Source organism: Engraulis encrasicolus, chromosome 9 (assembly GCF_034702125.1).
Source record: "Engraulis encrasicolus isolate BLACKSEA-1 chromosome 9, IST_EnEncr_1.0, whole genome shotgun sequence".
NCBI lineage: Eukaryota > Metazoa > Chordata > Actinopteri > Clupeiformes > Engraulidae > Engraulis > Engraulis encrasicolus.
Window position 1 is genome coordinate 52,853,425 of NC_085865.1, and position 13,395 is coordinate 52,866,819.

General features: G+C 42.9%; 3 protein-coding genes across 6 annotated transcripts in view; 1 reads left to right on the forward strand and 2 right to left on the reverse strand.

Moving 5' to 3' along the window:
* The window catches only part of rps6ka3b (ribosomal protein S6 kinase, polypeptide 3b), an 87,157-nt gene extending 82,243 nt beyond the window's left edge, over positions 1 to 4,914 (forward strand). For all 4 annotated transcript variants that reach the window (XM_063207379.1, XM_063207381.1, XM_063207380.1 and 1 more), the window contains 5 exons: positions 278 to 439; positions 1,131 to 1,207; positions 1,862 to 1,979; positions 2,779 to 2,919; positions 3,921 to 4,914. In XM_063207379.1, coding sequence (XP_063063449.1) covers positions 278 to 439; positions 1,131 to 1,207; positions 1,862 to 1,979; positions 2,779 to 2,919; positions 3,921 to 4,043 — 621 coding nt within the window. In that variant the 3' untranslated portion in view covers positions 4,044 to 4,914. The remainder of the gene's footprint in view (positions 1 to 277; positions 440 to 1,130; positions 1,208 to 1,861; positions 1,980 to 2,778; positions 2,920 to 3,920) is intronic.
* Positions 4,915 to 6,522: 1,608 nt separating this feature from the next.
* Positions 6,523 to 9,902, reverse strand: LOC134455986 (gastrula zinc finger protein XlCGF48.2-like). The gene is made up of 2 exons (XM_063207384.1): positions 9,224 to 9,902; positions 6,523 to 8,282 (listed from the first exon to the last, which is right to left on the reverse strand). Exons 1-2 carry the CDS (start codon positions 9,506 to 9,508, stop codon positions 6,990 to 6,992), a joined length of 1,578 nt encoding a protein of 525 aa, XP_063063454.1. The 5' UTR covers positions 9,509 to 9,902; the 3' UTR covers positions 6,523 to 6,989.
* A 618-nt stretch (positions 9,903 to 10,520) lies between these two features.
* On the reverse strand, positions 10,521 to 13,046 carry LOC134455218 (zinc finger protein 33B-like). Its single transcript, XM_063206249.1, has 2 exons — positions 12,575 to 13,046; positions 10,521 to 12,206 (listed from the first exon to the last, which is right to left on the reverse strand). Exons 1-2 carry the CDS (start codon positions 12,860 to 12,862, stop codon positions 11,295 to 11,297), a joined length of 1,200 nt encoding a protein of 399 aa, XP_063062319.1. The 5' UTR covers positions 12,863 to 13,046; the 3' UTR covers positions 10,521 to 11,294.
* Between the last annotated feature and the right edge of the window lie 349 nt (positions 13,047 to 13,395).

Genomic DNA, 13,395 nt, shown 5'->3' on the forward strand with positions numbered 1-13,395 from the left:
TAAGTAACACCGTATTACCATCCAAAACCTGAAAAAAATCATATCACAGAGGTCAATTGCAACCCAACCCAGCATTTGCATTGGCAGAGGCTGTTTTAATGTGTCTGCAAAAAATACTGCTTTTTTTGGTACTTAAACTCATGTCATTTAATCTGATCCATGTAGAGAATTGCCACAATGATCTCTATTCACTTAAATCAAGAAACACTATGTCCCTAGATAAGATTAAGTTTAAGACTGCATGTTACTATCACGTCCTCGTGTCATGTGTGTCCAGGTGGTCCACAGAGACCTGAAGCCGAGTAATATCCTGTATGTGGATGAGCTGGGCAACCCGGAGTCCATCCGCATCTGTGACTTCGGCTTCGCCAAGCAGCTGAGGGCGGAGAACGGCCTGCTGATGACGCCCTGCTACACCGCCAACTTCGTAGCCCCAGAGGTAACCACGCTTAGATTACATTACATTACATTTAGCAACTACTTTTATCCTCAGCGACTTACAAGTGAGAATATGTTCTGAACTTCATAGCCCCAGAGACAACAATGGTTTCACGTTAACTTGCATTACATTTCAACCTTTTACCAGAGGTGTCAAAAGTTTTTAAAAAGAATCAAGTCTGTGGTGGGTCCTTGTTAGACTGTAGTTAGTGAAAAACACAAAAAAGTTATCTCAGGAGGTACAATGAATGGAGTAAATGTTGTAACAGCTATGTAATATCATGTGCTATTGTTGTACTTACCATGAACTTACCATGAATTTACTTTTACTTTAGACTCCTCTGCCTTGCTTACCAATATAATGTATTTACTGTTGTGGTGGGTTAACATTACATTTAGCTGGCACTTATATCCCCAGTGGGCTTGCAAGAGTTCTTAAGTTCTAAAGTTGTTTTCTTTCTTGGATGCACAGTTTCCTTTTCAGTGTCGTAAGCAGGGGTGGGGAATACCTTTGCAAAATGTGAACTACTGTTAGCTATTGAGAATTAAATGAGGACAAATGTAAATACTTCCATATTTCACCAGCATTTGGCTAGTGGTGAGTGTGTGAACATCTTAACTTGTGTGCATTTAGTGAGTTCTTTCACTCAATCTAATGTGAAATAACCAAGTATTGCATCTTCTCTGTGCAGGTCCTGAAGAAGCAAGGCTACGATGCAGCCTGTGACATCTGGAGTCTTGGCGTGCTTCTCTACACCATGTTGACTGGGTAGGTTTGTTACCGGATTGTAATTAAACAGTTCGGGGGGCATTGTGTATTACTTTTGGTCACGAACATTGGCCTGTACCATTGAATTATAATTAGAGATGCACCGGATCCTGATTTTTAGGATCCTGCCGGATACCGGATCCACTGCTTAAGATCCTGCTGGATCCGGAACCGGATACTGGATCCTACGAAAGGGTTGAAACACATAGCCTACTCGCACACATGGGCCATTTTTATCACGTCGGCTCAAACTATTTTGACTGAAAAGCCTCAGCTACCGGATCCTGGATCCTGGAACCGGATCCGAATCCTATGAAAAACCCTATTATCCTGCCGGATCCGGAACCGGATCTTGGATCTGGTGCATCTCTAATTATAATACATGTGCCGTAATGTTCCATCAATGGCACTACAATAATTTGTCTGGATTTCAATACAAAGTTGATGACATTGGATTATAGAATCATGTCTACTAAATTTCTTCTACTAAATTTTGTTTCTATTCCATTGTACAATTGAATGAAAGCACTTCAGGACAAAAACACTTCCAGATCACCACACTTTTAGGCTGTGTTCTACTAAATCTTCTGTTGTTGTTTGCGCTCCGTACTCTAAATCTTCCGATGGTGCTCTGTGCTCTCCCTCCCCAAACAGCTTCACCCCATTTGCTAATGGACCTGAGGACACACCGGAAGAGATCCTGGCTCGGATCGGGAGTGGCCAGTTTTCCCTGACGGGCGGTTACTGGAACTCAGTGTCAGTGGATGCAAAGGTACTACCAGCTACCCTCCTCCCCCACTCACACCCACTTCTCTCTTTCTCTTTCTGTCTCTCGCTCTCCAATCTCTCAATACCGGCGTCCATTAGCCTGAATCACTTGAGTAGTTTCATTTCGTTCCTTGTTTTGGAAGGCACCAGCATCGATTTCTTGTCACGGGGTATATAAAAATAAATAGCTGTTTCTAAACTCTCTTGCTCTTTCCACACCAGCTATGGATTTTGTTTTGTCAAGTAGGCAGAAAATGACTTTGGCCCACTGCTCTGCACTGTAGGTGGTGTAATAGATCCTGAAGTCTTGATGTCTCTGTTTTTGTTGAGCTGGTAGCTTCCCACCAGGACCTGATGTCTAAAATGCTGTATACAGTGGCTATAAAAAAGTCCACACGGCCCTGTTAAAATGCCAAGCTTTGGAGCACACCTGTACAATGTACAATGTACATGTACAATGCAATTTTATAAAACAAATGCAAAGCAAAACGTTAAAGGGGAAAACTGGCTGTTTTTCAATTGCATTGTACAGGTTATAGTTCATATTAAATGTGGAAAAGTGAAATGATGTCTTTCTGTCATTTTTGAACATCAACAGGGGTGTCTATATTTTTTATTGGCACTACATGGTGCTGTAAGTAAGGCACCGAATCCCATACTGCTCCGGGGACTGTAACCAATACCCTGTTCATAAATGTAAGATTCTTTGGATGAGGGCGACAGCTAAGTGTAATGTAATGCAATGTACTGTAGGTAGTGTAATAATTCATCTACTGTCTTCTTGATCTGCCTGGTTCTCATAGGACCTGGTGTCTAAGATGCTGCATGTGGACCCCCACCAGAGGCTGTCTGCGGCCCAGGTGCTCAGACACCCCTGGATCGTGCACAAGGACCAGCTGCCCAAGTTCCAGCTCAACAGACAAGACGCCCCGCACTTGGTCAAGGTGTGTCTCTGTCCGACTGATTCTAAGTGTCTCTTCTGCCAGGGAGTCCTGGTGAAAATAGCACAAAAAGAGTTCTAAACACAAAACACCTCAACACATAATAGGGAAAATATACTTGTATTGTCAACTGTCTGTTCTTTAGCAAGATGAGATCTAGATAAAAAAACAAACAAACACAATACCTCTTGGGGGTGCTGTGGTTCTGTGGGCTAAGCAACCACACCATAAATTTGGGGAGCCCGGGTTCGAGTTCGACCCGAGGTAATTTCCTGACCCATATCTCTCTCCCATGATGCTAAAAAAAGTTATGCATATACAGATTATGTGAAAGATGTTCACATGCTTCATGAGCCATCAGTTTTTGTTTGTGTTGTCCACTCATCTACTATCAATCTGCAATCTACTGCTTGGGGGTAGCTATAGACCAATGGTCAAGGGGCTTTAGATCAGAGGGTGGCAGGTTCAAATTCCATCCTTTCCTCTCCCTCAACCCCCATTCATGTCTAAAGTACCCTTGAACAAGGCACCTTACCCCATATTGCTCCAGGGACTGTAACCTATACATAACTTTCTTGTATGCAAACATTCCTCACAGCAAGAATGTTTGTAAAAGGGAAACCTATCTCTGCCCTCCCTGTACTGAAAATAACTGTAAGTCACTTTGGGTAAAAGCGTCAACTAAGTAAGCTTATAATATGAAGAGCTCTTTTCCAAAACGCTATATCCACCATTTTTGACTTTTTGCATTTTAATATTGGCATTGACTGTTAGGAAGTCCCATCATTGATGTGTGAAATCTTGTCAATCAAATGTTTAAAGAACATACTTTTTAAACCTCTATAACATGCATTTTGCAATGCAATTCAATGGAATGCCCAATACAAAAATGTTAATTTCCCAACATTCTATGAAATGGATATATCTCATTTTGGAAAAGAGCTCTTCATATAATGTTTGTTAACCGTTGATTGTTAACTCTTTCTGTTGTAATTGTCTTCCAGGGAGCTATGGCTGCAACATATTCCGCCCTCAACCGGAACATCACCCCAGTTCTGGACCCTGTGGGCTGTTCCACTTTGGCTCAGCGGCGGGGGGTCAAGAAACTCACGTCCACAGCCCTCTGAAATACACTTCCCGACCTCCATCCATCCATCCATCCATCTTCCTCTCCTCATCTGTCCTTTGGGTGTATGGTCAGGGCAGGGCATGGCCACTAAACGGGACCTGGAGGCTACCATATGATATGATGCTACTGCACTGAGGCCGTCCCCTGATCTGGCCACTGATGCCAAATAGACCCAGACAGACCAGACGCCCACTTAACTTTACTTGACGATCAACTCCCTCCCTCCAGCCTACCTGTGGTGAACTGAGAAACTGCAAAAAAAAAAAGAGAGCCCCTTTGCTTGTAGAAGCCACTACGGTCTCCAACCAAATTAAACAGGCAGTCCCACCCAGCACAGTAGTGTCTGTTTTGAGAGGTGGAGAGCGGACTGCAAAGGGATGCGTATACTCACATCATGCACATATACTACATGCATACAGCCTGCACCACCTACAGCACGTCTGAAGGTCAAATGTATAATGCAAAAAAAAAGATGATTGTATTCAGTGTGACTTGTCGGTAATGACGAGGCACCATTGCAAAGCACACTCCCAGCCAACCCCCTTTATGACCGGGTAGTTAAGGATGATCTGGATAAAAAAAATACAGTGACGCCACTGCTGGATCAGTTGCTGATGGAGGTCTGATTGATTGTAAACACTCCTTTGTCTGTACTGTACATGCGTATAAACCTCCAAACTCCATGTGTGATCTTAGGCAGCCTGAACTCTCTGAGATGTTGGGGTGACAAATGAATAGAAAACTTCAGCACTTCAGCCAATGAATATTTCAGACTCAAGGCTTTAGAGGAAATCCCTCAATTTCGATCCATAATGTCTCTCTGCAAACATAGAAAATGTAAAAAATAAAAATAAAAACCTTTTTCTCTCGCTATATGCTTTGCTCCCAAAAACAGTCTGATCAAGCTTTCAAGTCATGGGAAAAGGGAGGTAGACAGACAGATGGTGCAAAGACTGCGAAGTACTGGAAACCAACAATCCCTCCTCCTCCACTTCTGTGTCTCTCTGAATGGATCAGCTGTAATCTCAAACCCCAGAGCTGAGCTGGGCAGAGGAGGGAACTGGCCTGGCCCCTCACACGGGGACGCTGACTTTCTTTGTACATTGATGCTCACATAAAAAGAGAACTCAGGTCTATATGAAACAAATGAATGAATAGGAAATGAAATTGCAATGCATTGTGGTTGTGTGTTTGTGACAATGGAGTTACTCAAGCACACAGCAGTATTGTTGCCACCAGGGCTGGATTAAGAAGGCCTGGGGTCCCTAGGCCACAGGTTGCTGTAGGCCCCCACGGAGTTCATAACAAAATTACATTGACGTGTCACAATTCCAAGCCAAAAGGAGTATTCATAATATTTAAAACTATCTGACACGGCAGACTTAGTTATCAATACTACATCTTGTTACATTTCTCCAATTATTTTGATACCCCCCTTTGGCCAACTGGGGACCCCTTGGCAGGTGGGGAGGGCCTTAGGCTGCAGCCATATCTAGTCTGTCCATTAATCCGGCCCTGGTTCCCACCCCTTCGCCAGATCTCATACCAATGTCAGCATTAGGGTTGTAAATCCAATCAATGGCATCATGATTCCTTTTCGAGAGGTAAATGTATTTTTTTATATATGTGCATGTCATAGGTAGTTACATCATTAGTGGCAAAGGCGTATGTATGGATGTGTATGTGAGTGAACGCGTGTACAAGAGTATCTATGTATATATGCAGAGCTGAGGTTTTTTTATTATTATGATTTCTATGGTATTCCAACAGAAGTATGAATGAGTTGCCACGTCTCTGCCAGGTGAGACTTGGGGGAATTGTTTTCTGTTGCCCTCGTCTCTCCGTTCTACCTTGTACTGAGGACTGCTGGATTAAAAACCACCATTATTGCTTCTTGTCTAGGAAAGCTGCTACAGTTTGTCCCCTCTCTTTTTTGTAAATGTAGTTTAAAACTGTAAAACTAAAGATTTCTATCTAATTAAAAAAAGCTCTTATGTATTAAATCAGTGTTGGGATTTTATTGAATGTGTTCATGGTTACAGTCCAAAGGACAAATGAAGTATTTCATTTCTCAATGTTACAAAATGTTTTTAGATGTTTACAGTTCTCTTCTTTCAGATGTACATATAATATATCTTTGTTTTAAAAAAAGGAAAACTAAATCTTGGTTGAATTGTCATGATCGTGTGATGGATTCAAGGCGTGGGAGAAGAACCAGACTTCAAAATCAGCCCTCGTGAGGTAGCTACATCACTATGACAACACAGATAAACAGATCTGACCGTACAGAGTTATACAAAACACAATAATGATTTCAAGGAGGAATTATTTACGCCAACTGATCAGAGGGCTTAGGTTAGATATAAGATTACACAAAAACATAAGATTACACACTACTGATGTTCACACTACTGTTATTCACAAAGAAACAAACACAATACTTTCTCAGGATTAAAATGAAAAAGTAAAGCTGGATAGTAGTTGTACAGTTTGTTTAATACATTCTAATTCATTAATTCATTCAAATTCATTGTGAATGTTATACAGTATATATAGCATACATCTACAATGCTGCTCACATATTTTTCCCCAACTCCCCTTTGAGACTAATGTAAGGGGTGAGGAGCGAATTGTTTCCAGGTGGTGGGCACCTTGGAGTCAGAAGCTCCAGTACAATCTTGAGCCACATATTCCAAATTACCCAGCTTTACCTGTCAAATATAAAACTAGGTAATTTTGAATATGTGGCACTGGATTGTAGCCTCTGAATCCACATTGCCCGTGGTGTTTAAACACTGTAGTTGCTAGCAATTAAAAATATTAGTCGGTTGGTAATTGGAAATAGCACTGCAGCCAAGGAGTAGGCAGCAACTATGGTATTGGTATATAGACCCCAGCTTGGTAAAGGTGTCTATGCCAGAGCCTAGGGCTGTGTGAGTAACCTCTAGGGCTGTGTGTGAGTGACCTCTACGGCTGACCGGTCATCCTGACTGGACTCCTCCTGGCTGTCATCCTCTGGAGAGGTTCCCTCCTCCTCCTCCTCCTCATTCTCCAGCTCCTCCTCTTCCTCCTTCTCATCCATTTCCAGCTCTTCCTCTTCCTCCTCCTCCTCCATCTCAGCATCATCTGAGGGTGTTGTGTCGTGCAATGCTGCATCCTCATCAGTTCCATCGGCTGTGCCTGCGAGTGGGAGGGACTGTGCGTCTGTGCCTGCTTCTGATTGAGTTGCATCTGGTGCGATCACCTTCTTCGGTCGCCCCCCAACATTTATGAGCCCCAACTCTCTGGACTTCTGCACCTCTGCCTTCTGGTCCTGGCGTGCGTGCAGACCCTTGTGCAGGCGGAAACCTCTGTCTGTGAGCATATAGATGTTGCACTTCGCGCAGTGGTACTCGGTCACCACGGTGTGCTTGTCCACGTGTTTGATGTAGGCGTCGAATTTCAAAAACCTCTGGTCGCAGTGCTTGCAGGTAAGCCTTTCGCCAGGGTGGGACCTCACATGGTTGTGGAGACCGCCCTTCATCTCAAACTCCTCCCCGCACACAGGGCACGGGTAGTTGGGCCTCTCCAGGTGGTTTTGCATGTGCTTCTGGAGGCTCGACTTCTTGCGGAACCGCCTGTCGCACTTGGGGCAGCCGAAAGCCATCTGCGACTCTGCTGTCACGTGCACCTTTTGGTGGGCTCTCAAGAACGCTTTGATGGTGAAGTCTTTTCCACACTGATTGCAGCGGTATGGTTTGGGAAGCTCAGATGCCGGAACTGCGGTGCCCTGGAGATGGTGTGTCAGCTCGTGTCGCTTGAGGTTCATTTCTTTGGCATAGATTTTCCCGCAGTAGACACAGTAAAACGGCCCCTCGCTAAACTCCTCGTACTGGGTGCGACGGAGTCCTGTGATGCTAGGAGGGGCACCATCAAAGTCAGCAGCGTCCTCGTTGATGGGTTCGAGATGGGTACTGTGCGGGTCCACGTCTTGTGGCTCGACTTTTATGATATTAAACTGGCTGTCCTGTGTCTCCTCCTCCTCCTCCTCCTGTTGGACAGGAAGCTCAAACTCAAACGGCTGCTGCTCCCTTGTTGGCTCCTGCACCAACGTCTGTGGAACTGATGGGTCAGTTTTGTTGGCAGGAAGCTTAGACTCAAGCGGCCTCTCTGTCTCCTCCTTCGGAGTTTCTCCTGCTGGTGGTGAAGTTGTCCCCAATCCATTGACTGGTCTAATGCCATTCTCCACTCTAGAGACCTGGGGGGGAAACATGAATACACAAAGAAGATGTGATTAAAAATTATTCAACACAAATATGTTATACAAATAAACATTATTAACATGTTTAACAATGCCTGCAATTAAAGGTCAAAATGTATGCTCATTGCTGCCTATTCAGAAATATGATCTTTATCTGAATACTTACTGAATAATAAATTAATATTTACAGGTGTGACCAAAATAGAGCAAATTTTGCGCCCAGTGTATATTTCCTTTATAATACCCTTGACATCTGCGCTAATATTGTTCTGTATATTTCCTGTGCACTTTGAATCGGTAAATTGTAGGTGATGAGGTCCTCGATTGTAAGTTGCTCAGGTTAAAAAAGCGCCTGCCAAATGTATTGTACATTTCCAAGTCAAAATGAATACTTAGACATTGGTGATGGTGGTAAACATTACAATAACTTTTGGGAATGAGCAGCATCATTTTTGTAAATTAACTTAAAACATCACACTATACCCCACTATATGCAGTGTGTCAAATGGAACATTTCGTTATATGTCCAAACCACAAGTAATATTATCAATGCTACCTTTATGCAGGGGGTAGGGCACTGCAGTTTTTGTTTTCAGGGCTGCAATGCCTTCATGTCAAAACACTACATACTGCAATAAAATGCAGTATTCCCCCCCCAGCACAACAGTTTTTATGTTAACTAAAAATACTGTAGTTTAGTAGCATTCAAATTTCGTATTTTTCCCAATGGTATAACTGAGGTGTAATACATACAACTTAGCATTATAGAGTTTATTTAACCTACGTTATGTGTTGGTTCAACAATCAATGCTGTGTCCCTGCAACCTGAAAAGTGATCGACCAACGCAGCAACTTGAGTTTAGAGATTGCAGAACTAAGCTTATTTTCATAACAAAGCATGGGAAAGAACACAAAAATGCACAGCAATGAAAACTTACATCGTGTTGCTTTTTAGCCTCTGTGAAGTCTCCTGGATAAATGGTTGGCACGGCATTTACATTTAATATTAACCGGGTAGTGAATCCCAGATCCAGTTTACTGAAACTGTCCTCAGAGAAATGGCTACCGCAAATCCTACTGGAGAGAGAGATGTCCACTCCTTTACCTCCCCTTCGCATGAACTGAACCCACTGCCGACGTCTGCTCGTCTCCTCGGGAAGTGTGTAATGAATAATTGTATCCGACTGGTTTGGACAGCCTCCCACTGCACACTTGTGTATCATTTTTGCTTCTTATTTCTCGAGTGGTCGATATATTTCGTCCAGTTGTTTTAACTACCAAGGCAAACTCCTGCAGTTCAGCTGCTAAACTTCCCCACTACTAAGCTCCTGCTGTTGTTTTGATTCAGCTCCTGCATGCATGCGGTTAGCTTGCTAGCTAACGCTGAAATCGTTAAAATCAAGTAGAAGTTGAGTCGACTTCTTCCTTTAAGTAAACGTACATCCACGTCCGGCACCGAGTCTACTAGACGGGTGCTTGCCTAGGTTTAACGGATCACAATAAATAATTTTGCTGTACTTTTCGCCGATTTTTTGCAGCCACACTCCCTTCCAGTAGCTACCACAACCTCCCTTCGCGGCGTTTCACAGTGGGAGGAGAATCATACTCCACGTGACCAAGAAGTGGCTGCGTCACATGTGCATCTCCAAAGTTCCTTCCTGTATAAACAATCTCCGGCATCTCGTCCTAGCGCACTGTGTTCATAATAACTATGTAAACTAGTTTGTTTCAAGACCAAATCTACCTGTTACGATTTTAATGACAGTAACACTTAACATGTGTATCAGTGTAATCCAGTCGCAGGGGTCGCTTGACACATCAATTTTCACCGATATTCGTTGTCTTCTAGACAGCTTGACTGCAATGTAGCCTCCCGACCATCTCCAATAATTTGCCACACTACTTCACTTGTCTAATGTACACTCAAAGTGTCGCACAATGGGTGAGAATATCTGGATCAGGACATTACAGATGCAAATCAAGCATTAACACGGGTTTCCATCATTCATTCGTAATAACACGTTTAGATTTTCGTCCGTCTACACTACAGCAGGCTAATGACTGCTGCTAACAGCCTAGAGCTAATACGACACCGTTGAACTCGCCTTACACTGCTTCTCTGGTGATGAGCATAACTGCCAGTACTGTTACAGATGTTTAACCACAACCACAACACCAAGCTATGGGCGCAGATTAAAGCGATATCAAGCAATACACAATAACACAGAGGCGACACGTTTTTTAAACATTTAATTGTGGATACATTGCATTTCATTACAGAAGACAGTAACTTAATTTTTTTATTTCAAAATCTACATACAAATTAAAATCTATCCCTCAGCATAACAGACATAATTACAATTGATGGTGAACAGTGTCTTGCACTGTTGGACTAACTTGGAAAGGGACTTCTCTCTTAAATAGACATCACTTGACAGTTAAAAAAAAAAAAAAAAAAAGAATGTCTTCACATCATCTGTAGGTACATGATTTATAATTTAATCACAGCAGTTTTAAGAAGCTACAGTAGGCAAACGGTGCATTTACACTACACATTCAATGATCAATAATCAGTTATTACACCCCCATCTTACTACTTTAAGCCTATTTGTTTCTCATAACAAAAGAAATGGGATCAAATACAACACCTCAAACATGAACTGACTTACTACAAGGAAATAATATCCTAGTGACTATTGCTGTGCATGTGATGACAACATAAAAGTAAAATAAATAAGAAAATGAAGTAAAACAAAATCAATCAATATAAGAGTGATATTCAAAAACAAGGTCAGAGGTTTAAACACAATCATTTGATACATCTAACCAAAACACCATACCCATTGATCAATTTTGCACAACAAAATTTGAGTTAGCCCCCACCAAGAATGCCAGCGAGATCTGTGTGCCAGTTTATCATCATTGTCATCATGTGACACCCCCCCCCAGCTCTCCCTGTGATACTCTGTTGTGTAAAGCACTGACTAAGAGGATTTTTTGTCTCCCTATTTAAACAATCTTCTCCTTTTCAGCGTCCTTAATGACCTCCTCCTGCTCCCCATCCTTAGCTACCACCTCCTCCTCATCCTCATCCTTCACAATCATGGTCACCTCTGGGTCTCTCATGGGACAACGTGTCTGATGCAGCTGGAATCCCCTTTCGGTCCGCTGGTAGAGCTTACATTTTGGACAGTAGTAGGGGGTTATCACCGTGTGGCAATCCAAGTGCTTCAGGTACGCGTCCATTTTCCAGAACCCCGAATTGCAGTATTTGCAGCGCAACTTTTCCCCTGGGTGCTGCTTGATGTGAACATGAAGACTACCCTTCATTTCAAACTCTTCCCCGCACACTGGGCATGGGTATTTCAGGTGTTTTAGATGATTGCGCATGTGTTTTTTCAAGCTGGAATTGTTAAGAAATCTTCTGTTGCATTCTTTGCAGGCGAAGGCCATTTCTGTGGCCATGCTGGCGTGTATTTTTTCGTGGGCTTTTAAAAACCCTTTATGGCTGAACACTTTGCCACAGTGTTGGCATTCGTAGGTCTTTTCTGCGGCCGGTGTGGTCGAGGCTGGCGCCACCAGGGTTTTGTGTCTCATCTCGTGTTGTTGGAGCACAGCCTTGTTTTGAAAACCTTCCCCACAGTGTAAGCAGTGAAAGGGTTTGCCGTCATCAATGTCTATGTTACCAGTGGCCTCGACTTTCAAGATGTTACCATCAAAGCTCTGCATTTCGTCTTCAGTCAGATGGTTGGATGATGAGTCTCCATATCCGTCGTCCTCCATTGGTTCCTCTTTGATGGATGACATGGCATCGCAGCTCTGCTCATCTTGTCCTGGCTCCTTCTTGATGCAGGCCAAGGAAACTGTACTGCATACAGTGATGCCACTCTCTGACTCACTGGGACTTTCTGATAGGGGAGTCTGAGAGCAGGAAAAAAGACAAATAGCACATTAAGCATGATGGGCTTTACCACACCTTAATTCACTTATGGATTAATAAAGTTATCTGCACTCTTAACTGCTAGAAATGACAACTAACAAGTTACACAAGATTACAAAACTACTATTAAAGACTCAAGATTTGGTCAGCAGACAACCCTGTGACAACATAACGACCATCAACATACAGACATGTTTTGTTGAATAACCATGATCACAGGGAGTATTTAAAGAAGTTAGCAGACTAGCTAGTTGCTAAGACCGTCGGGACGATCGACAACTGTCATGTGTTGATTAGTATGCTAGCTTGAATAGCTAGGCAGAATCAAACTATCAGTGTGCACACTCACCTCATTTGCATGGCTTCTTTCCAGAACCGCTTTCACATCTGTGTAAATGCTAGGAACAGCATTCACATTCAAGATCAACCGTTTTGTGAATCCTAAATCGAGTTTGGTAAAGCTGTCTTCTGAAAAATGGCTACTGCAAATACGAGTACACCGAGAAATGTCGGCACTTCTCTGTCTTCTCAAAAAATCTACCCATTGCTGACGTCTTATCGGCTCCTCTGGTAAAATGTAGTGGATAATTGTGTCCGATTTGTTGGGACAGCCATCTACAGCGCACTGGTGGAGCATTGCCGATTTCTTTTCAAAAAGCTCTTCACAGGCTGAAAAGTTCCCACCTTCCTCACCCCAATCAGAAATAGCTGTTTAGCTGTTAGCAGACCGTACCCACAGAGAACACACAGCAGGGTGCACAAAACGCTAGCGTGTGCTCTACCTCTACCACTGCTGCTACTCTACTGTGCAACTAGCTGCACTGGCTACCCCTCGTCCTTTGAATCCACGTTTTGATTGTGAAATATCGGGTTATTATTCAAAAAACCTTCTGGATGTTCTAACTTAACACTTTTCGTCAAGAAATCGCTTTTAAGTAAGCAAGCAGTACAATATTAATAATGTAATTTTGCGATATTTTTCCCGAGGTTCACTCTACCAAGTTGATGCTTCGGTCCCCAGTCTGACAAAGAGGAAATGCATGGAGTTTTGTTGTTCCCTTCGAAGGAGGGGTGGCACCATCGAGCCAAGCTGCAACATATGGTGTAGGCCTAATATAAATAACCAGCTTACAGTCGTTTTTGATCTCCCATTTTACTAAGTATCTAAGA

What these genes read in the sequence shown, in the direction of transcription:
- LOC134455986 (XM_063207384.1), bottom strand. Translation starts at nt 9,508, where the DNA reads ATGATACACAAGTGTGCAGTGGGAGGCTGTCCAAACCAGTCGGATACA. An exon ending in AGGCTAAAAAGCAACACGAT is followed by an intron (nt 8,283 to 9,223) that starts GTAAGTTTTCAT and finishes TTTCCCCCCCAG; the next exon opens with GTCTCTAGAGTGGAGAATGG.
- LOC134455218 (XM_063206249.1), bottom strand. Translation starts at nt 12,862, where the DNA reads ATGCTCCACCAGTGCGCTGTAGATGGCTGTCCCAACAAATCGGACACA. An exon ending in AAAGAAGCCATGCAAATGAG is followed by an intron (nt 12,207 to 12,574) that starts GTGAGTGTGCAC and finishes TCCTGCTCTCAG; the next exon opens with ACTCCCCTATCAGAAAGTCC.